This window comes from Echinops telfairi, unplaced genomic scaffold (assembly GCF_000313985.2).
Source record: "Echinops telfairi isolate 266 unplaced genomic scaffold, ASM31398v2 ScPeMD7_31;HRSCAF=116, whole genome shotgun sequence".
NCBI classification, from domain to species: Eukaryota; Metazoa; Chordata; class Mammalia; order Afrosoricida; family Tenrecidae; genus Echinops; species Echinops telfairi.
Window position 1 is genome coordinate 61,067,185 of NW_022103928.1, and position 21,880 is coordinate 61,089,064.

The window sequence follows — 21,880 nt, forward strand, 5'->3', positions numbered from 1 at the left end:
GGTTCTGATGGTGGGGGGAGGAAGCCTTAAAGAACTAGTGTTGTGTGTTTTGTCAGTTCAATACTGTACTCTGGCTGGCTCATCCCTTCCTTGTGACCCTTCTGTGAGGGGGTGTCCAATTATCTACAGATGGTCTCCGCTCTGACCCCCCCTCGTATGATTGTTTGCTTTGGGTCTTCTGATACCTGCTCCCGTCAACACCTTGTGACCACACAGGCTGGTGTGCTTCCACGGGTCCTTAGTTGCTTCCCTGCTAGATGACTGGTTTAACTTCAAACCTTTAAGACCCCAGATACTATATCTTCTAATAGCCAGGCACCATCAGCTTTCTTTACCACATTTGCTTATCCATCCGTTTTGTCTTCAGCAATCGTGTCAGTAAGGTGAGCATCATAGAATGTCAGGTTACTAGAACAAAAGTGTTCTTGCATTGAGGGAGGACTTGAGTAGAGGCCCAATGTCCATCTGCTACTTTGTTAAAAAAATTAATTTTAATCACTTTATTGGGGCTCTTACAGCTCTTATAACAATCCATACATCAACTGTATCAAGCACATTAGTACATATGTTGCCATCATTTCCAAAACATCTTCTTTCTACTTGAGCCCTTGGTATCAACTTCTTTGTTCCCCTCCCTCCCCCACCCTCCTGCCCTCATGAACCCTTGATAATTTATAAATTATTATTTTCATATTTTACATCATCTGCTGTTTACCTTCACCCACATTTCTGTTGTTCATCGCCCTGGGGAGGGGGGCTTGCATGCCAATCATTGTGATCGGTTCCCCCTTTCTTCCTTCTCTCCCCACTTTCCCCCTACCCTCATGGTATTACTACTCTCGTTACTGGTCCTGAGTATTTTATCTGTCCTGGATTCTGTGTGTCCAGAACTCTTATCTGTACCCATGTACATGCTTCGATCTAGCCAGATTTGTACGGTAGAACTGGGTTCATGATAGTGGAGGAGGAAACATTAAAGAACTAGAAGAATGTTGCGTTTCATTGGTGCTATTCTGCACCCTGGCTGGCTCGTCTCTTCCTTGTGACTCTTCTGTGAGGGCATGTCCAATTGTCTGCAAATGGGCTTTGGGTCTCCACTCCAACCCTCCCTCGTTCGCATCACATGGTGGTTTTGGGTCTTCTGATGCCTGATTCCTGAACTTGTGATCACACAGGTTGGTGTGCTTCTTCCATGTGGGCTTTGTTGCTTCCCTGCTAGATGGCCGCTTGTTTAACTTCAAGCCTTTAAGATCCCAGACACTATATCTTGTAATAGCCGGGCACCATCAGCTTTCTTCACCACATTTGCTTATGTATCCATTTTGTCTTCAGCGATTGTGTCAGAAAGGTAAGCATCGCAGAATGCCAGGACATTAGAACAGTGTTCCTGCATTGAAGGAGAACTTGAGTAGAGACAAATGTCCATCTGCTACCTTAATACTCAACCTATATGTACTAGATGTATATCCCTATTGTTGTATATTGATATATTTACATATCTTGATGCTTTACCATATAAATGTATGTATATTAACATATTTACATATATGCACGTCTATATTTATACCTCTCTATAGCTTTTACCTCCTAGTTCTTTCCTCTGTTTCCTTTTACTTTTCTCCTGCCCCCCTAGACTTTTCCTAACAGTGTTTGATGTTGGTGTATATGTTAGGGTGATTCCTGTAGCCACTTATCTTCCCTATGAGAGTTTTGTTCCGCGTTTTTCTTCCACTCTTCCCAGGACCTTGTGTTTGCTTGTTTAAATCATTTTATTGGGGGCTCGCACAACTCTTATCACAATCCATACATCCATCGTCAAGCACATTTGTACATTTGTTGCCCTCATCATTCTCAAAGCATTTGCTTTCTACTTGAGCCCTTGGTATCAGCTTTTTTTTTTGCCCCTCCCTCCCTCCCCCAGCCTCCCTCCTTCTCTCACGAACCCTTGATAATTTATAAATTATTTTTTCATGTCTTATCCTGACCAGTCTCCTTTCATCCCCCTTTCTATTGTCCGTCCCCCAGGGAGGGGGTTATATGTAGATCCTTGTGATCGGTCACCCCTTTCTCCCCAACCTGGTATGGCTACCCTCATTATTGGTCTTGAGTGGTTTATCTGTCCTGGATTCCCTGTGTTTCCGGTTCTGATCTGTACCAGTGTACCTCCTCTGGTCTAGCCTGTTTATTTTTCTTTTATTTTGATTTAGGTAAAAGCTTACACTGCAAATCAACCTCACATTCAATAACTGTTAAGACTGGTTCGTGCCTTTGGCTGACCTCCGTCCCCACTGCACCCTGGGTTCCAGGTGGCCACTTGCCCAGTCTTCCTAGCCTTTCTGCCCCTTGGGGCTTGTGTGGCTTCAGGTTCTGAGGAGCATGCTCCTTGTGGGTATTGTCCACTCGTGTGGCTGTCGGTGCTGACACGTGGCGATCTGAGCCTGTGGACAGACGAAACACTGCCTTGCCCTGCGCTCCTCACAGTGCTCCTGCCTGAGCCTGTCCGTCCATCTTGTCCAGGGCCTCCCTGTTTGCTGCCCGGCCACTTCACCCAGCATGACGTTCTCCTCCAGGTACTGGTCTCCATGGGTCTGCCTGATGTTGGCTGTACGCCGGTCTCCAGGAATGAGCTCAGTCCTGAGGATGACGGCGGGCAACTGGGGGCTGTTACCGCAGGGCCACCCGTTATCAGAGCAGGAAGCCTGGCCTATTCAAGGAACCTGACTTTTGCTCTCCATCTCTGCCCGGGGTTTTCTAGGGCAGCCTGGTCCGGCTCAGTGGTCCCTGGGTGGCTGGTTCTGCTGGTGGTGGCTGTGCTTCATTTGGGCCACCTGTTTCGAGTCGTTTTCTTCACTTTCGCTCCAGATGGGGACCCAGAGGCGCATCTCAGGTACTCACTCACAGCTGTTAGACCATGAACCCTCATCTGTACAAGAAGATCGTTTTTATGGACGATGCTATGCCGACGGACCTCTAAATCCCACAAGTGAAGGATGGATGGGCGGACAGAGCCCAGCCTGGAAGCCCAGTAACTCAGCGTACGAGGTGCTTGGTTATGATCATGTCCGCGCCCCACCCCCAACTATGCCCCCTGTGTATTTCACCCTGTGCGCGGGCATCTCTGCAGGGCACATATAGTTTTGTTTTCCCGACTATGCCCCCTGTGCATTACATCCTGTGCGCTGGCATCTTTGCAGGGCAGGCATAGATTCGTTTGCCCTATGGCCCGTGTATTTCAACCTTTTAATGGGCATCTTTGCAGGCCACGTAGTTTTGTTTCCCCGACCATACCCCTGTGTATTTCACCCTGTGTGCGGGCATCTCTGCAGGGCAGGTATAGTTTTGTTTGCCCGACTATGCCCCCGTGTATTTCACCCTGTGCGGGGCATCTCTGCAGGGCAGGCATATTCCCCCCCCCCCGACAATGCCCCCTGTGTACTTCACACTGTTCACGGGCATCTTTGCAGGGCAGGTATAGTTTTGTTACCTTGATTATGCCCCCTGTGCATTCTACCTTGTGCGTGGGCATCTTTGCAGGGCAGGTATAATTTTGTTTCCCCAACTATTCCCCCTGTGTATTTCACCCTATTCATGGGGATTTTTGCAGGGCAGGTCTATCCCACCCTCACCCCCGCAGTATGCTCCCTGCGTATTTCACCCTGTGCGCTGGCGTCATGTCGGGCAGGTAGATTTGTTTCCCCGACTATGCCCCCTGCGTATTTCACACTGTGCACGGGCATCTTTGTACAGCAGGTATATTTTCTTTCCCCGACTATGCCCCCTGCGTATTTCACACTGTGCGCGGGCATCTTTGTACAGCAGGTATATTTTCTTTCCCCGACTATGCCCCCTGTGTATTTCACACTGTGCGCGGGCTTCTTTGCAGGGCAGGTATAGTTTTGTTTCCCCGACTATGCCTTCTATGTATTTCACCCTGTTCATGGGCATCTTGGCAGGGCAGGTATAGTTTTGTTTGCCCGATTATGCCCCGTGTATTTCACCCTGTTCATGGGCATCTCTGCAGGGCACTATAGTTGTTTCCCCGACTATGCCCTGTGTATTTCACCGTATAGGCGGGCATCTCTGCAGGGCACGTACAGTTTTGTTTCCCAGACTCTGCCCCGTGTATTTCACCCTATAGGTGGGCATCTCTGCAGGGCACGTCTAGTTTTGTTTCCCTGACTCTGTCCTGTGTATTTCACCCTATAGGCGGGCATCTCTGCAGGGCACGTATAGTTTTGTTTCCCCGACTATGCCCCCTGTGCGTGGGCATCTCTGCAGGGCACGTATAGTTTTGTTTCCCCAACTCTGCCCCCTGTGCGTAGGCATCTCTGCAGGGCCTGTCTAGTTTGCTCCGAGGAACTCCTTTCAAGAAATGATGCTTTTCCACCCATCCCCCGATGACAACTTGGGTTTCCATCTTTTTCTCGGCGTGACTGATGCCACAGGGCTCGTGGGTGCTCATGTCTGTCTGGCTTTCTTCTCGTGAGGGTGTGTAGCTTTAGCCTTCCTCAAGTCAGTTCGAACACAGGCCGTGGCTCTTGTCAGTTTTGGCCTTTGCTCCCAAACTGGTTTGGTGAGTTCTGATTCCGAATTGCTGTGTGAGCACAATTCCTGGAGTCTCAGCGTCCCAGGACCGGACAATCCTCTCGTCTCTGGACTGGACGGTTGTCCTTTCACAATCAGTCCCTTAGAGGAGCGAGTTCAGGGAAACTGCTCTGGATGCCTCTCGCGATTCTAGAGGGTTTGTTTCTGTGAAAGGGTTAAGAACAAGGTGCTGGTACCAGCCACCTGCCCTAACTGGGATTCTCGCTGCCTCTACCACCAGCGGTATAGCCGGGTTTCATCTGTACTTGGCAACTGCCCGGAAGACTGCCCCGAGGGGGTTTTTGCCCCTGGCCAGCTGACTTGTGGGACCTACCTGGTGGTTTCCCCGCCTCCCGTGGAAGCTGGTGGCCGAGCCATTTACCTAAGCCGATGGTGGTGATTCCCGTTGTCTCCTGAGGACCCCGGTTCTCCGCGGTGGAGCTAAGTGTGCAGCTACTGAGCAACACTGCACCAATCCCACCGTTTGGCTCACTGGTGATGGTACCGGGCACATCAGGGCAGCAGGCCTGTTGAGGGTGGGCAGAGCTTCCGGGGAAGCCAGCATGCATCCAGCCACTTTAGGCTGCGGACGCGGTTAAGTTCCAAAGAGCCAGCGCACTGTGGGCATGGGCAATGGCCACCGAGCGGAACAGGACGGTGCTGCTGCCTCACCACCAAGGCCTGTCTGCCCGGCAGCACTACAGACTCAGCGCACAGGCCTGCTAGGGCCTTGAGGCTTCAACAAAGGGGCACTGGGAAGGTCGTGTCCCCCACCCAGCTGGCCACCGCACAGGAAGGGCACACGTGCCAATTTGCTGTAGCATGAATGGCCCTGCCTCTGGCCTGGGGCACCTTCTGTCTCCTGGAGACCTGGAACAAGATTCCACCTTTGTTCTCAGGGGCCGGCTGCCAGCCTGCTGTGGGAGGTGGGCTCTGCCCGTGCTGGCTTTGGTAGGATGAAGGTGCAGCCCTTTCCTGGGGGAGAAGCTGGCCTGAGAACAGGCGGATGACGCCTGCTGCACACACAGTGGGATTGACACTGGCACAGGGGGAAGCCGAGCCTCCCTCCTGCGGGGTGGAGTACAGCAAGAATTATATGCAATATTTTATTGAATTACTTTGGAAACAAAATCCCTAACCTGAACAGTACATAAAAATGGCCCCCAACAAAGAAATCTTGCAAGAATACACTGAAGGTACTTGCAGCTCTGTCCCTCTGAGCCGAGTGCTTGCGCTGGAGAATAAATTAAAGAGCACACCAGGTGAGTTCAGGCAGATGACCGTGTCCTGGGCTGGGCTACTCCCCGTCCTCTTCTGTCCTCATTGCTCGTTCTGCTGGCCCTCGGTGACGGAGGTCGGCACGGGGCCCTGGCCCTTGTTGACGTCACTGATGCACACCCACTGCCCGTCCACCGACTCCTTCCACAGGGTCACCTGCAAGCCAATCATCGCGGCTGTCACGGCCTGCTTGGAGCCCGGCCCCCCTACCAAGCCCCCTGCACAGAGGCGGGTGGTAAACAGCTTGGCTCTGGGTGCCCTGCTGCAGTCCTGGAAGGGAAGGCAGGTCCCAACGTTCACAGAGATGGAGAGCCTGAGGCCGGCGGGGCTCTCCATAGGACCCCACTGGAAAGATCCCTCAAGTGCAATTCCTGGGGCGCAGGGCGGGGGCAGCCCCGAGGTGTCGCCCCAGGAAGGGAAGGAGCAGAAGAAACGGGTCTGGCTGGGAGCGCTGGAGCTGGGACTAGGGCGGCCTCAAGCTGGCACTGGGGTAAGAGTGGTTCCCCACGGCACTGCCTCAGGAGCAGAAGGCCAGCTCTGGGCCAAGATTCCGCCCCGCCCCTGGGCAAGGGGTGCCCTGCAGACCGCGGCATGGCGACTGTCGGAAATGGCCTTGTGCAGAGAGAAGGGGCAGGTCGTACAAGCAGGCATTTGCTAACTGCCCGTCTAAGTCAGGTAAGGCTGGGCTGGGAGGGACATCGTGGCCATCGCCATCTGGAGCCACTCACTATAAACCAGGAGCGCCAGGGCCCTGGACAGGACATCACCTGCTCCCTCTGCTCGCTGTCCCGCCTTCCTCAGCAAGCCTGCGTGGAAGTGGTACCGGCTCATCGAGGTAGGCACTCCCCTTACCTGTGAACTTTCTCTCATTCCCTCTGTCTCCGTCTCTGTGTATGCCCCTCCCTCCCTCTCTGGGACAGAGAGCAGAGAGTGACAGGAAACAGATTCACTCCCCCCATCTTTTTCTTCCCCCTCATATCTCTCACTCCCTCTCTATGACTGTCTCCCTATGTCTCTGTCTCATGCTGTCTCAGAGTGAGACAGAGGGAAAGACTGACTCACCCCTTCAGGTCCCAGTAATCCTCCCCTCTCTCTCCCTGAGACAGAGACAGACAGACGTATAGGAGGGAGGGGAGAGACTTACTCCCCATCTCTCTCTGTTCTCCTCTCTCCGTCCCTCTCTCGGTCTCTGGGACAGAGAGCAAAGAGTGACAGGAAACAGATTCACTCCCCCCCTGTCTCTCCTGTCTCATAGAGAGACAGAGGGAGAGACTGACAGAAAGACGTAGAGGAGGGAGGGGAGAGACTTACTCCCCGTCTTCCTTTCTGTTCTCTCTCTGACTCTCATTCCCTGTGTCTCTGGGACAGACAGCAGAGAGTGACAGGAAAGAGATTCACATCTCTCACTCTGTGTATTTCTGCCTTTGTCGCTGTCTCACAGTGAGACAGAGAAATAGAGGGAGAGACTTACTCCCCATCTATCTCCATCTCCATCTCTGTGTATGCCCCTCCCTCCTTCTCTCGGTCTCTGGGACAGATTTACTGCCCCCATCTTTTTCTTCCCCCTCATATCTCCCCATCTCATCCTGTCTCAGAGTGAGACAGAGGGACAGACAGGAGAGACTCACCCCTTCAGGTTCCACTCTCTCCTCCCTTTCCCTGTATCTGTCTCTCTCTTTCTCTGGCCCTGAGACAGAGACAGACAAAGACATAGAGGAGGGAGGGGAGAGCCTTACTCCCTGTTTCTCTGACTGATTCTCTCCTCTCCTCTTTCTCTCACTACTTCTGTGTCTGTCTGAGAGCCAGAGAGGAGAGACAGAGACTCACTCCGTTTGTCTGTGGTCTCCTCCTTCTATGACCTTTTACTCTGTCCTGTCCTCTCTCTCCCTCCGTCTGTCTGGCCACTGTCTGAGACAGAGAGATCCCCTGCCTGTCTGTTTCTCTCCTTCTTACACTCTCTGTCTCTGTCTGAGAGCAAGAGAACAGAGACAAGACTCTCTCTCCCTCTCTGTTCTTGTCTCTCATTACCTCTGTGTCTGTCTCTCTATCTCTGATTGTAGGTTCGAGTGGGCTGCATGGTGGGCCCAGGAGGTAGCTGTGCTTTAACCAGTCCTGACCTTAACAGCTCTCTGACCCTTCCGAGTCCACTCAGCTGCCCCCGTCAAAGGGGGTGCCCGTCTTCTCCGTGACAAGAGTGCAGTCCTCGCCACGGTCCCATCCACGCTGTGTGCCATGGGACTGCAGAGCGTGTACCTTGTTGTCTCCGCCAGAGACGGCCAAGATGTTGGCTGTGGTGGACCAGCTCACATGCCACACCACGTCGCTGAACTTGTGCAGCAGCCGGGGGGACCACACACTGCCGGAGGCGTCGTCACAGGTCCAGATGAACACCCGCCCATCCTATGGAGAGACGGCCGTCAGGGACAGGCTTCACTGAGCAGGGCAAGAGCTGCCCAGGGTCTGTCACCGCCATGCCGGAGGCAGACTGTCTCTGCAGAGCTGGAGCGGGCCCGCAGGGCTCCTGTGGGTGATGTTTTCTCAGCAGAACGCATATGGCTGTCTGAAAGCTGAGCTCCGATGTTCAGAAAACCAAAAACTCACGGCTACCAAGTTGATGCCGGCTCAGTGACCCCCGTAAGACAGGGTAGAACTGCCCTGACAGGTTTCTGAGATGGCAATGCTACGGGAGCAGACAGCCTCATTTTTCTGCTGAGAAGTGTGTGAGTGGTTTGGAGCTGCTGACCTTGCTTGTGGTGGGCCGCCCGCTGTGTAACCACTACGGCACCAGGACTCCAGTACGACTGTGGTGGTTACGGCACCTGTTGTCAATCTGAGATTTAAGATTGAAGGGGTGGTGGGGTTTAGCCTGTCCATCAGGACGCAGCTTGATAACCTCATTTGGAGATAAAAAGCTCGCTGGTGGCAGAACACATAGTGAGACATTGCTGTGGACAAGCCACATGGAGCTATGCTGACAGAGCCAGAGCCCAGGAGCTGGAGGAGCCACGTGGAGACCCGAGCCAGCCCTGAGATGCCTCCTCTACCACTGGATCCACAAGACTTCCCACCCACTGGCCTGTGATCTTCCTGTGTTCGGCGTCACTGCATGTATTGCGTGAGTCTGAAGAGGAATTTACAGCCTGGTACTGGACATATGGACTTGATCGGACTGGGCTGTTACCTCAATAGACAATTGCTCTTGCCTATAAAGCTCTTTCTTATGCACACGTGTGTCTGGATTTGTTTCTCTTGTCAGCACGGACTGAAGCTCACTCTCAAAGGAGAGCCAAGTGACACAAAAGGTCTGCTGGGGTGGGGGGGAGCTGAGCCTGCCACCTGACCACCTAGTCCCTGGGACCCTCTCCTCACCATGGAGGCAAACCCCTGCAGCGCCCCCCAGGACTCCACGTGCTCCTTCCCGTCTCTGCCTGGTACCTTCCTCTCAGAGAGTAAGCCCGGCCCGGGCTGACCTGGGAGCAGCTGGCGATGGTGCTGGTGGGCAGACCGATGGAGGGGGCCCAGGCCACGTCTCGGACCCAGTCGCTGTGTGCCTCCAGCTTCTGCTCCTCCTTCCACTGGCCGTCCTCCTCCTCCCTGGGGGGGCACGGGACAATGTAGCAGCCCCACGGTGGGGGGGGGGCTCGTCTAGTGATGTCCTTCACTATGTCCACCCCCTGTGCCTGAAACCAGGACAAGTCTGTGGTTTCTCAGTGACAATCAGATACCCTGACAACTGTCCTTCCTTGGGGGGGGGGGGGGGGCGCCCCCCGGGGGGGTGGGGGGGGGGGGGGGGGGGGAGGCCACCACGGCAGCTGTTGAGGGGGAGGATGGGAAGTGCCCCGGGGGAGCCGCCCCTGCCACTTACTTCCACAGCTTGATGAGGTTGTCGCAGCCGCCCGACGCAAACTTCTTAATGTAGTTGGGCTTCTGCCCGGACAGCTGGTCTATGAGGCTTCCGGGGACGACAGCAGGGGCCCAGCTGACGGCATTGCAGCCGATCTGTATGGAGGGCCACATGGTGACGCTGAGACTCGCTCGTTCCCCAACAGTGCCCGTCTGGAGATGAGCATTCCCAGCACAGTGTGCCTTTCCACCTCGCGTGCAGACACACAGAAAGGAGGAGTCTGGAATTCTTCAGGAAAAAACACTTTTCAACATGAACATTCTTTACTCCCTTTCGCTCTTTACTCCGACACATCCAGAAAGGCCACAACACAGACGCGGGGCTCTAGGGCATGCACGTCACCACCACGGGGGGAGGACCCCTCCCAGGGCAGACACCTCGTGCACAGCACCCCCACGCCCTCAGTGGCCGGCCCGAGGCTGGGGTTGCTACGATGCAGACAGGTCTAAGAACTTCCACACTGGGGTGGCACCTTTAGGAAGACACCAGAGCCAGGAACCTGATGGCTGCGGCCTGTCAAGATCGAGCTATTTATTTAATCTCACCTCAACACGGCATCTCACAACATACGCCCACACACTGCCAATGTGAGTCTTCAAAACACCTAACACCCCCACTGCCCCGCACTGCTTTCAACAGGCAGCACCCAACTGAAGTGGAAAATTCAAGTCACGGCAAACCCCACTCATGCCCGTGCACCCCCACGCCCACCCCCTCCGGGCCTTTTGTGGTCCACAGTGTCTGCTGTCCCCGGAGAAGCCCTGGCGTGAAAGGTACGGTGTCAAAAGACACCTAACAGCGGGAAAAGGCAGGGTAACAAGAAGGCAGCCGGAGCGAGGGAGAGGGCAGTCATGCAGCACAGTCATTCAGTGAGCAGCACACTGCCATTAGACACGCACTGCCTTTCCTGCACACTTCGTCCTGGGTCTTGACATGGACTGGATGGTGTCCCTAAAATACACACTGGGGTCCTGGCCCGTACCTGTGGATGTGGCCCTGGAAACAGGCTTCTCTTTGGTCACACCCAGGAGGCCATCGCAGAGCAGGTGGGCTCTAGACCCCACCTCTCAATGAGCCCAGCACAAATATACGCAAACCAAACGAGGGCTTCCAGCTTCCCGGCCGGGAGACAGCCCATCCCCGTGCGCGACAGGCACCGTGTGTGGCAGTCCAGCTCTCTACAGGGACTCGCGCGCGCCGCACACGCTTGTATCACATGTCAATTCTGTTGCCTGAAACTTACTTCATGGAGCACATCTCCCTGAGTTCATGCACATTGCACGATCCTTACATTCCAGTCATTAGAGCTCTGAGCTGGAATCGACAGGGGTTAACTGCACATACAGGACAGCCGTCCCCACAAGAGACAGCCTGGCCTTCGCGTGTCCGTCACCCTGCTTTGTTGGTGCGCTCGGCTGACCCTCTTCAGAGCGCCTCATCAGCGGGACCGGCACGGGCACTCTCCTCTCTGACGTTCCCTCAGCGTCACAGTCTCACACCCACCCATGGGATCCTGTCCACAGTTCCACGCGACAGTATGGACGTAGCACAGCCAGTGCCCGTTTCTTGGTGACTACAAAGGAAAGTGCTGACTTTGCATACAGACTCCTGTGCTCCTCGAAGTCTAGTGCTGGCTCCTATTTCTTTCCCTGGAGCAGCCCTTCCACATAACGCTGTTGAAAAGCATCTTCGTCCAATTCCCTTTCCCTGTGGACAACCGGCCCGACGGTGCAGCCCCCGCGCTGATCCATCCAGTGCAGGGTCCTCCTGTCTGCTCCCCAACCCTGTGCTTCCTCAGGACAGGCCCCTCCTGATAACACGTCCCCAGTACGCGACAATACCACTGGAACGCACCACTTCTCTGGTCTTCCCCCCAGAGGAGGTGGATGAAGGCACTGTGGCCAGTCTCTGAGGTGGCTGGAAATACCACGGCCGGGGTCAGGCATTCGTCAGTCCCCAAAGCACTACGTTTAAGAGCTCTCGTGCCGGCATAGAGCAGGCCCCAGAGACGTGATGTCCCGCTGAGCGGTGAATGACTGCCAGCACAGGGAACTAGAGCCCGCTCCCACATCCTGTGCCGGGGCCCTCCCCGATGGTACGGGTGCAGCCGGCCTCCCTAAGTGCAGCCTGCAGTCTGGTTTCAAAGTAAAGAGGCTCAACGCTGCTCGGACCCAGCCTAGCCGGGCAGCAGGGGCCAACCTCGGACACTTGGCAGGGGACTAAACAGACCTACCGTGTGCGCGTTGCCGATCTTCTTCACCTCCCACTGGCTCTCGCCCGTGTAGCTCAGCAGGGAGATGGCCCCGTCGGAGCTCCCGCAGGCCAGGAGCAGGCCATAGTCGTGGGGTGCCCAGCACACGGAGTTCACTGTGGGGGTGGGGGCACCGTGAGCACAGGGCCCTGCCTGGAGGGACAGACACTATGGGGACCAGGCCCTCTCCCTTACTGTCACCAGGGAAACGGATGTCACTCTTAACAAGTGGGCAGGGCCCAAGAGTGGGACAGCCAGTCAGCAGTCAAGGAGGGCAAGCACCAGCCCAGGGTGGGCTGGGGAGCGGCTTTTCCCGCCCGCCCTGCCGGGTACCTGAGGAGTCGTGTCCCGTGTGCTCATGGGTCTTCTCCCAGGTGCCGTGCTCCTCCTTCCAGATGATGACTTTGCGGTCGTAGGAGCAGGAGGCCAGGATGTTGCCATACATGGGGTGGGCCCAGGCCACTTGCCACACAGGTCCCTCGTGCCTGTGGGGACGGAAGGCCCACAGGGCTCCTGTCAGGCTGTTTGGACTGAGACGGTGACTCAGGAGAGAGCTCCCGAAGGAATGTCTCTGCGCAAAGGGCCTCTCCTGGGGCGGAGGGAGGCCCTGGGGCCCAGAGGGGCTAGGCAACTGAAGATGGTCACAGAACCCCTCAGCCTCCAAGGTAGCCTTGCTGACCTGGGCAGGCAGAAACCCCTCAGGGGCAGACTGTAGCCAGCGCCATCGACGGCAACCGGGCACTGCTCGCTCTGCGTGGCGCTGGTCCACGTTGTGTGGCCTGCCTGTTACAGCCCCTTCTACCATCTGCTCAGATGCACATCTGTCTGCTCTGTGGGCCCTTCCTTCCCCTGCAGAGTTCTGAGTCTGACCCCCTTGGCCCCGGCCAGGGTCTTCCTAGCCCTGCTCTCCTCACGAGCGGCTGGGCCCGGGCGACGAGCAGGCCCCAGATGTGTCGACTGGCTGCACGCGGCTCTCCGTGGTTTGGTGGTTATGGGATGACCCGATCACCCCGTGACGTGATGAGCCAACCCAGCCAAGTGCCGGGCTCAGGGAGGCGCAGTGCTGAGCTGGAAGGGGCTCCCTGGGGTGGGGTGGGGAGGGGGCACACATCACCTTTCGTCTTCCGAGAGACACAAGGAGAGATGTGAGCAGAAGGGAGGACCCACTACCACCAAGAGAGACAAACAGAAAGGAAGCGCATTCTTCAGACCCAGGGTGCCCATGCTGAGAACTTTCTAGACCCAGAAGAAACTGACGCCAAGGCACATGGAGCCCAGGGGCAGCAGGCCCAGACGCTGCGAGGAGACGAGGACTTCCTCAGAGCCGGCACCCTGGATGCGGCCCAGCCCCACACTGTGCAAGAAAACGCTTCTGTGGTCAGTCACCCACTGGGGGTGCTTCTGGCCCAGCAGTGAGGGGACGTGGACACCGGCTTGGTCTCTACCTGACAGGGCGGTTACAAGGGCTAATCTATGGGGCGACGTCTATGAAAAGCTCACAACAGTGCTTGGCACGGAGACAAACATGAACCAAATGAAAGCCCCACTCAACACCTGGCAGCTCTCGGTCCGAGTTCCTTCCCCCCGGCCCCCCTGGAGTAGGGGCACTCGGTGGGGAAGCAGCACATTCCCAGGCCTTGCACAGAGAGCGCAGAGACTCAACTTTCTGAAAACAAGCACAGTGTAACCATGGCAAAAAGAAAGGGGCCATGGAGGTTACCCCTTCAAGAGGACAGGCAGAGCCTCTAGAGGCCTGCCCGAGTCACAGCAGAGCTGACCGCTTGGTCAGGGCGGCTGGCAGGTCTGACCTGCAGAGGGACACTGGCCACTGGGTCCGTGGTCACACAGCCACCGGCCCCTCCTAGCAACTTGTAGGACTGCTTCACCACTGGCACCGACTTAGAGTGTCTTGATTAGTTAACAAACACACTTCGTCTCCTTCGCAAGCCTAGTCACAGCCATGGGCCCCTGCACAGAGTGAGTGAGGAGGTACTGTACTCAGTCACCCTGAAATCGCCCTGACGGCGTGGTGGTTATGCATTCGATGCCGAGCTGCAAGGCCCGCAGTTTGAAACTATTAGAAAGACCGGAGCTTTCTGCTCCTGTCAACAGTGAGCGTCTGGGAGACCCACAGGGGCAGTCCCACCCTGCCCCCTGGGGTCGTTATGAGTGTTCGTGGGGTCCATAGAAAGGTGAGGCGCACGGTAACTTTAGGGCGGAGCTCACCCTACACACTACCCTGAGATGCCTGGACTGGTACAGAAGTCACTCCTATCGGGGCAGCAGTGTTGGCACCATGAGCACTCTTGTGTGCTCTTGCCTCCATCCATCAATGACTCAAAAACCCACTGTCAGCGATTCCAGTCCGAGTCGGACAGAGGGGGACCTCCCCTTTGGGTTCTGAGACTGGTAACCTTCACGGAGGAGAGAAGGTCATCATTCTCCCTTCGAGTGGCTAGTGGGTGTGAACTGCTGGCTTTGTGATTAGCAGCACCAGAGCTCCTTACCCACAGAAAACAAAGGATTTGTGCCCAGCTCTCACACCCGAACTCTCCCACAGAGCCGGGTGCTCATGCATACCGGACGGGATGCTGGGAGAAGGGCAGGCCGCTGAAGCCAGCGGGCATTCCTACATTCATTCACTGAACACCTGCGCAGGGCAGCAGCAGGCCCGAGGGCGCTGGGGCAGTGTTCTCACATCAGTGCTCTTGAGCAGCACCTGGACGAGGTGGGCTACACCAGCAAAGTCGTTCTAGTTCGCGGCTTTTCGGAGAGGCAGCAGCTGCACCGTGGAAAGCAGGGGTGGGCTGGACACTGGGTGGGCTGGACACTAGATGGGCAGGGCAGGGGCAGTTCGAGCTCTAGAGGGAAGTGGATTCGCTGCCCTACTCTACACCCGTGCTCCTAACCACTGACTGTGGGGCACTGGCTGAGGGTGGGGGTGGGGGTAGGGCAGGGGCCTCCATGCCCCAGGGCTGGCCACACTCACCCCCTGAGGTCAGCAATGAGGATCTGCCCTCCACTGCGCACGTCGAAGATCTTGACGGACCTGTCGGAGGAGCAGGTTGCCAGGCGCGTGCCGTAGTAGTCCATCTGGGCATCGTGCTGCGGAAGGGGGATGGATCAACTCGCCAAGAACCGCACAGCAGGATGTGCAGCGCCTTTCTGCCAGGGACAAGCCCGCCCCATCCAGGTGACTGAACCTGGCTGGAAGACAGAGCGGGCCTCGACCTGCCCCAAGGATGAGCTCAGCCCAGACCTGGGTGAATGCTGCCCAAAGGAGCAGACCTCCACGTGACTCGGGCCTGACGGCCTCCTCCAAGAGGCACCTCTGCCTGGACACAGGTCCCTCAGGTGTCGGGCTCCTTCCTCCTCCTCAGGGGCCCCAGATCCTTTGTGCCCTTGCCTCACCTGAGCTTCTGCCTCACCTGTGTCCTGGAGGTGGTCCAGCACCGAGACCCCACACTCTCGCTAAGCATAAAAAAGCCTTATCGTAATCTGGCCCTCCTGCCCCTGAGGCTGACTGACCATCCGGACCAGGCTGGGCCTGTCTGAGGTTTCTCCCCCACTGGGGCTGGGCTCCTGGGGCGGCAGACCTCCCAGCGGGCCAGTAACTCCTGCTTGCTCCTGCTCGCAGCCTGGCTAGTCCAGCGGACTCACTTTCCATGAGTCACCCCGCCTCAGCCCTTGACGCAAGGAAACATCCTGATTCTTCTGTGGAAGCCAACCCGCTCCAGGATTTCAGGGCTTGGCTCCCGGGATTGAGCCCTGTCCAGTAGTTCCTAAGTGATTCTGTGAAGGTAGGAAAATTGCAGGCTATAGGACCCACGAGGCTGCAGGTCCACCTCCTTAGTTATATGCTGTGCAGCTTTGGAAAGTCCTGGCCCCTCCTTGAACTTGTTTTCTTATCCCTAACATGGGCCAGCGATTCAAGAGCTGTATCTGCTTCAAGAGCTGAGATGCTGAATGCAAAGTGCGTAGCATGGGGCTGAGCCTCAGTAAGCAGGGAAACAGACGTTAGTCATGGCTACCACGCCTCGTTTGTTCCTCTCACCTAGCCCAAACGAGCGGCAGTGGAACCATGAATGCACGCAGGCACTGAGCTATCAGATCAGGAAGCTGCAGCGGGCCCCCAAAGTTCAGACTGGCCATGGACTTTCAGACTGTGCCTTCTTACCACGCTGTCACCAAGGACATGTGGCTGTGCAGAAGCCAGGACCCGAGACCAAGTGCGGCCGCACAGACCCAGAGCAACTGCTGCCTGGAGATGTGAGAGCAGTCTGGCTGGGACGGCCGGATGCCAGATGCTCTCGCCTGAGGGCTGCCCACCAGGCCCTGTGCAATGCAGTCGGCACTTTCCCTGCAGGGACTTTAACCTCCGACTCACTCCTTCAGGCTTGCCCTCCCTCTCCTCTCTCACACCTACAACTCTGTACTGCACATTAGGGGTTGGCATTTCTGATGAACTCTGCACTCAATGGTTGACAATCTCTAACCAGTCGTTTCCCATCCACCTGCTCTTTGCTCTTCGTCCTCCTGTGGATGTCACCCAGGCAGCAGGCTTCTGGGCCTGACCTCTCACCCTTGGGGTCCTGCTTGGCTCACTGGGGGCATTTGTGGAGGCGCCCTTCCACCTTTGCAGAGAGCCACCATCCAAGTTAGTCCTTCTCCAGGGGAGGGAAGCTGAAGGCAGGCAGGTGGGGAGACTACTGCCAAACCTCTGCTCCAACTGTGCCTCGGTCCCTCCCACCAAGAGCGAGCCGTCAGCCACGGTCCTGCCCATTCAGAAGATGGGTCTGCACTGACCAGGCCTCGTCGGCCACAGTGAGGCTGGCAGAAGGCTGTACAGTTCCATCTGGGCTCCTGAACCATCAACAGAGAGGGGTGACAAGAGACACCCCTGCGGCCCTCCCACAGGCATATGCATGTTCAGGGAGGGCCTCTGTGGGGGGCCAACTGAGTACTTACAATCATGTCCTCGTGGGAGGTGTCCACGGTGTTGACCACTGACACCTGCAACCAAGGAGATCAGAGGTAAGTCGGCGGGTGGTGGTCAGGATGTCTTCTTTCTCCAAAGCCACCAGCTGCCTGAAGTTCTGGATCCCATCTGTTGCCAAGCCCTCTGCCAGGGCTGGAGACTCAGCCACCACGAGGAGGGTCACACGATGAGTAAAACCTAAGTAGCCCCAGGACTGCGGTGCTGGTGGAGGGCACGGGCTGGGGCGGCAGCGTTGAGTAGAACTTGCCAGGTGGCACTAGGGGGAAAGGTCAGTCCAGAGAGGGAACAGGGGTGCGTGCAGAGCTCCATGTGTGCAATGGCTCCCTGGTGGTAGGGGGCAACCGAGGGAGATGGGTTCTCTTCCTGGATTATAGGGCTCTGATGTCTTAGGCCAGTGATTCTCAACCTTCCTAATGCCACATACAGTTCCTTGTGTTGTGGTGACCCTCAACCATAAAATTATTTTCCTTGTTACTTCTTCACTGCCATTTTGCTACTCTTATGAATTGGGCGACCCCTGCGAAAGAGTCATTTGATCCCCAAAGGGGTCGAGACCCACAGGTTGAGAACCGCTGACCTAGGCAGTTTCTGCCTAACAGGGTCTGTACCTACAGCTTGGAGACAAGAGTCATGGTCCTCCTGAGGCTGCTCCTGGTCCTTCACCTGTGATACACCTGCGGCTGCCACTGAGCAGGATCCAGGGCTAGATGGCTGTCAGGGTCTTTAACTGCCTCGCCAGGTTTCAAGGTGCAGCTCAAACCGTACTCTCTCGGGACAAGGCACAGACCCCGCCCCCAACTAGTTGGGACTCTTCTGAATACTTTCAGCACTGGACACCTGCCCACTTCTTCACTCCCACAGAGCAGTTTCTAGGGATCAGGGTCTGGGTTGTCTGCAGCCCTGAATCCCTGATTATTCCCCCCTCTAGTGTTTGCTCACAGAAGGAACAGAGACTGCTCACTGTCAATCAATGAGCAGACAAAACGGACCACTGTCCTTGACCATTCTTAGGAGGGAGAGGGGCACAAACAAGATTTCCTTCATTTCACCTTTACCCACAAAAGCCCCGGGGGTATAAAGCTCAGCTTGACTTTTCACAAAGGGGGCCTCGGATGAGGAAGGCCACAGAGCAGCCTGAAAGGTACGCAAGTGAGCAGAGGTCCCTCCCTCAAATGCCAGACTCCCTAACAAGTGGGTGCCCTCATATGCAAAGAGAAGGAAGTTAAGAAGAGCCTCCTCTGGGTGCTAACTGTTGGGTTGGGGCGGAACTAGGCAGCCCTGTTTGGACTAAGCTGAAGCAGGTTCGGGCCCTGCACGTGCTTCCCTGCACATCCCATAAGTCAGCAGCAGTGGGCGCCAGTGAAACCTGAAGTTCCCTGTTCAAAGAAAGCCTCCTGGAGTCTACAAGCAACTCTCCCAGTTTCCAGACCCCATATGCTAATTGCCATACATTCCTCACCACTCCTTTAAAAACCCTCGCTCCCAGCTGTTGAGCACGACTTCCCTGACCTGTTGGCCTAGGTCACGGAACCTCATCCGTCCGGGAGCTCCCCTAACCCCTGATAAAGCTCTTTCTGTTTCTGCTTTCCCTTGTCCCGTCAGTTATGTCCGTCTTCCTCCCTGCCCCAGTTCCGCCTTTACACTAACCTGTCCAGGGTGCAAAGTGCTGTCCCTCTGTGCGGTTCGAAGGGCACAGCTAATTCAGGGCGGCCTGACACAGGAAGGACTGAAAGCCGAGGGTGGAGAAGTACTAGCCACGGTCACGGTGCCTGCAGCCAAGCCCCCACTCCTACCTCCCAGCTGCCAAAGCTTTCACTCAGCCAGGGTGCCCATTCCGAACGTCCCTCACACCCAACAGCGGACGGCGGGCAGTGTCGACTTAGGAAGACTGTTCACTGGGGGGTCCTTTCCTACCAGGTCGTCAACAGAGCTTCCAGACGGCCAGCATTTACCCTGAACCCTCACACGGTGAACCGCGTTCCCGAACCAGGGTGGTTTCAGAAAGCTCAGAGTACTTCCACTCCTGCACCTGGAGGTAACACGCAAAACGAGACGCAGGCCACTTAACGTCTGCGTTAAACGTTCACCCTGAAGGAGACGAACGCCAAAGCACAAGAGACCAAAGCCAGGCCCAGCGACGAACACCAGGCTGACCTTGCCCTTCTGAGCAAGAACCCAGCCCGCGTGCACGCTGGTTCCCCCCTCTGCCATCAGACCTGGGGGCTCTCCCGGGGACCCAGCGCCCACACAGAGTTGCCCGACACCTCTGCCGAAGAGATGGCAGGCGAGTGAATGGTTGCGAGGGCTCCAATCTCAGCTCTGCCCCGTTACCAGCTGGGCGGGGGCTTCAGCTCCCAAAGCCGCGCAGCATCTGCTCTGCAAAATGCTGCTAACGACAGCACGTCCCCACCGTGACCGGCCGACCAGCAAAGGCCTGGAACTTTCGGAGAGCTCGGGATACCGCTGTCTTGTTTATGTTTTTAATTGCTGAGGGCCGAGAATCCCCAAGTACACTTGCGGGATGTCCCGGCCTCACGCTGGCCCCGCTCTCCCCAAATTCTAGGGGAGGAGAGCCCCCAAGCCTCGACTGGGGGTGGGGAGCTGGAGGGCCCCGGGCCCGAGTCTGAGGCGCGAAGGCGCCCGTGAGCGCGAGCCCTCCCAGGGCAGTGACTGTATCCTGAACCCTGCCCGGCGTCTCGGGCCCCGACACTCACCATGGCTGCGGCGGCGCGCCCGGGACGTGGCAGCTCGCGGTGGCGTCTCCGAACAGCTCACTTCCGGCGCGGGCGGGCCGGCCGTCGGGCCGCGGCTCGGGAGCCTCCGGGCGGCAACCGCTCCGGCTCACACGAAGGTTCCGGGCTTCGGAAGGACGCGCCCGCCCTCCTGAAGCCCCACCCCTCGACGGGGGCGGGGCCTGGTTTCCGGGGCGACCGTGACGGCAGAAGATCCGGAGCCGCGGGACCGCTGGCTGGTCTATGAGCCGCACGCGTTTCTGGAGACGCGTCGATGAGCGGGAAGGATTCCTTTATTGCAGCTGAACTGCCTGCCCCCCGTACCGTGTGCGACCGACCTTGGGGTTCACGTCTGAAAGTCGGCTGGTCGAGGCGCTCCCTTGCTGTTAGCCCCGCCCACTGAGCACGCGAGGGGCGGGGAAAGCTAGGGAATGCCCCGCACCTGCGGCCGAGACCGCCGGCCCCGCCCTCCCTTAAGGACCCCTGCCTCTCAAGGGGGGCTGGGGGCGCCGTGGTTACACGTTGGCTGGCTAACCCGCATGGCGGGGGGGGGCAGTGCTACCCAGGCCTTTAGGGCCACCGTGCGTCTGAGTCAGCCTCCACCCGGCCCCTTCCCCACAGGGGTTCCAGGGCCCCGTTGGGTTGGTTGTCCCCCAGCAAGGAGGGATCTCAACCAGGCCCCAGCAGCTAGAGCCCAGGAGCCCATTTCGTCCGGTGCCCCCAGTCGGCTGCCCCGGAGGTGGCTGCGGGCTTCCCTCAGCGCACACGGCCCCTCGGGGCGAGGGGGGGTGTCTTAAGGAGAGGGGGGAGAGGGGGTAGCCACTCGGGGGGGGGGCCATCCCTTGGGTAAGTCACAATCCCTCCATTTACTCTCTTGAAAAGGAAGGTAAGAGAACGCTAGCTGGAGATGGCCACTGCTTGAGGGAAGATGCTAAGGCTCAGAGAGTGTGATAGGCCCACATGGAGCACTATGGAAAGGGCCCCAGAGGAGCGGGGAGCTTGGCCAGACCTCCAGGTTGTAAGCCATCCTTCTTCCAGTCCATCCACGAGTTTAGGATTTATGTTTCCATCCAGATGTGGTGTCGAGGGGTGAATGTGGGTGAGTGAGCGCTGGAGCAGGAGGTGACTAGGTGGAGCAGGAGCAAGGGCGGGGTGGGGGTGGGGTGGGGGGGTGTCTTGGTTTTCCTATCCCTCCAGGGGCAGGTTTGGTCTTTAGGTGTGTAGCCGCCCCACTGAGTAATAAGGCTGTGTCACTTCCAGCCTCCAGTCCCTCAACTAGGCAGTGGGAACAATGGCATCTTAGGTATGATAGAATGTAACACGCAGCCGTGTTCCTGAAGAAATGGCTTGGGGTCGGCAACCCAGTAGAAGAGGGTGGGCATTCGGCACAAGCTGAGCAATGGCATCGTTCTCGCTCGTGGGCCTAAAAAGCAGGGGCTTAGAGCACTGGTCCTGGGTCACAGCACAAATGTTCCGGGGTGAACACTGCATTGGGTGGGCCTACTTGTTAGGTGGGCTTCCCTTCCCCCCTCTCAGCTGCTGGGCCCTCTGGGGCACAGCAGGCATGATAACACTGCCAGCTCACCCCCCTTACGCCCTTAGAGGATGGGCAGCACAGCCCCTGTGAGGTTCCGAAACTGTCACGCTCAGGCAGCGGTTCTCAACCTGTGGGTCTCGACCCCTTTGGGGGGGGTCGAACGACCCTTTCACAGGAATCTCCTAATACATCCTGCATATCAGATACTTACAGGACGATTCATAACAGTAGCAAAATTACAGTTACAAAATAGCAATGAAAATAATTTTATGGTTGGGGGGTCACCACAACATGAGGCGCTGTATTAAAGGGTCGCAGCATTAGGAAAGTTGAGAACCACTGCGTTAGGGGAGCAGACAGCCTCATCTTGCTCCCTCGGAGTGGCTGGTGGTTTCAAACTGCTGACCTTACAGATCCCAGCCCAGGGCATCACCACAAAACCACCAGGGTTCTGTTATCATGATACCTCTGTCAGGGGCTGATGTGGGATTAAATGGACCCTTGTATGTGAAACAGTGTTTAGCAGCTGGATGGGCCTGGGATGCTTGATCTGAGGTGGGTGCACGCGCGGACACATTCACCTGTGTTGTCTGAG

At 56.8% G+C, this 21,880-nt stretch overlaps 1 protein-coding gene across 3 annotated transcripts; it reads right to left on the reverse strand.

Moving 5' to 3' along the window:
• Positions 1-5,676: 5,676 nt before the first annotated feature.
• Positions 5,677-19,776, reverse strand: SEC13 (SEC13 homolog, nuclear pore and COPII coat complex component). 3 transcript variants are annotated; one of them, XM_045289995.1, is made up of 9 exons: positions 19,731-19,776; positions 16,986-17,030; positions 15,007-15,122; positions 12,351-12,502; positions 12,000-12,133; positions 9,728-9,861; positions 9,333-9,456; positions 8,116-8,262; positions 5,677-6,018 (listed from the first exon to the last, which is right to left on the reverse strand). In XM_045289995.1, exons 1-9 carry the CDS (start codon positions 19,731-19,733, stop codon positions 5,905-5,907), a joined length of 969 nt encoding a protein of 322 aa, XP_045145930.1. In that variant the 5' UTR covers positions 19,734-19,776; the 3' UTR covers positions 5,677-5,904. The 3 variants fall into 3 exon arrangements, with proteins under 3 accessions (XP_045145930.1, XP_045145931.1, XP_045145932.1); XM_045289996.1 differs by lacking the exon at positions 19,731-19,776 and adding an exon at positions 18,664-19,054; XM_045289997.1 differs by lacking the exon at positions 19,731-19,776 and adding an exon at positions 17,629-17,666.
• Between the last annotated feature and the right edge of the window lie 2,104 nt (positions 19,777-21,880).

Excerpts from the sequence above, each read along its gene's own strand:
- SEC13 (XM_045289995.1), bottom strand. Across the intron at positions 12,134-12,350 it reads CACGGGACACGACTCCTCAG|TGAACTCCGTGTGCTGGGCA; the intron begins GTACCCGGCAGG and ends CCACCCCCACAG. Across the intron at positions 9,862-11,999 it reads AGATCGGCAACGCGCACACG|ATCGGCTGCAATGCCGTCAG; the intron begins GTAGGTCTGTTT and ends CCCTCCATACAG.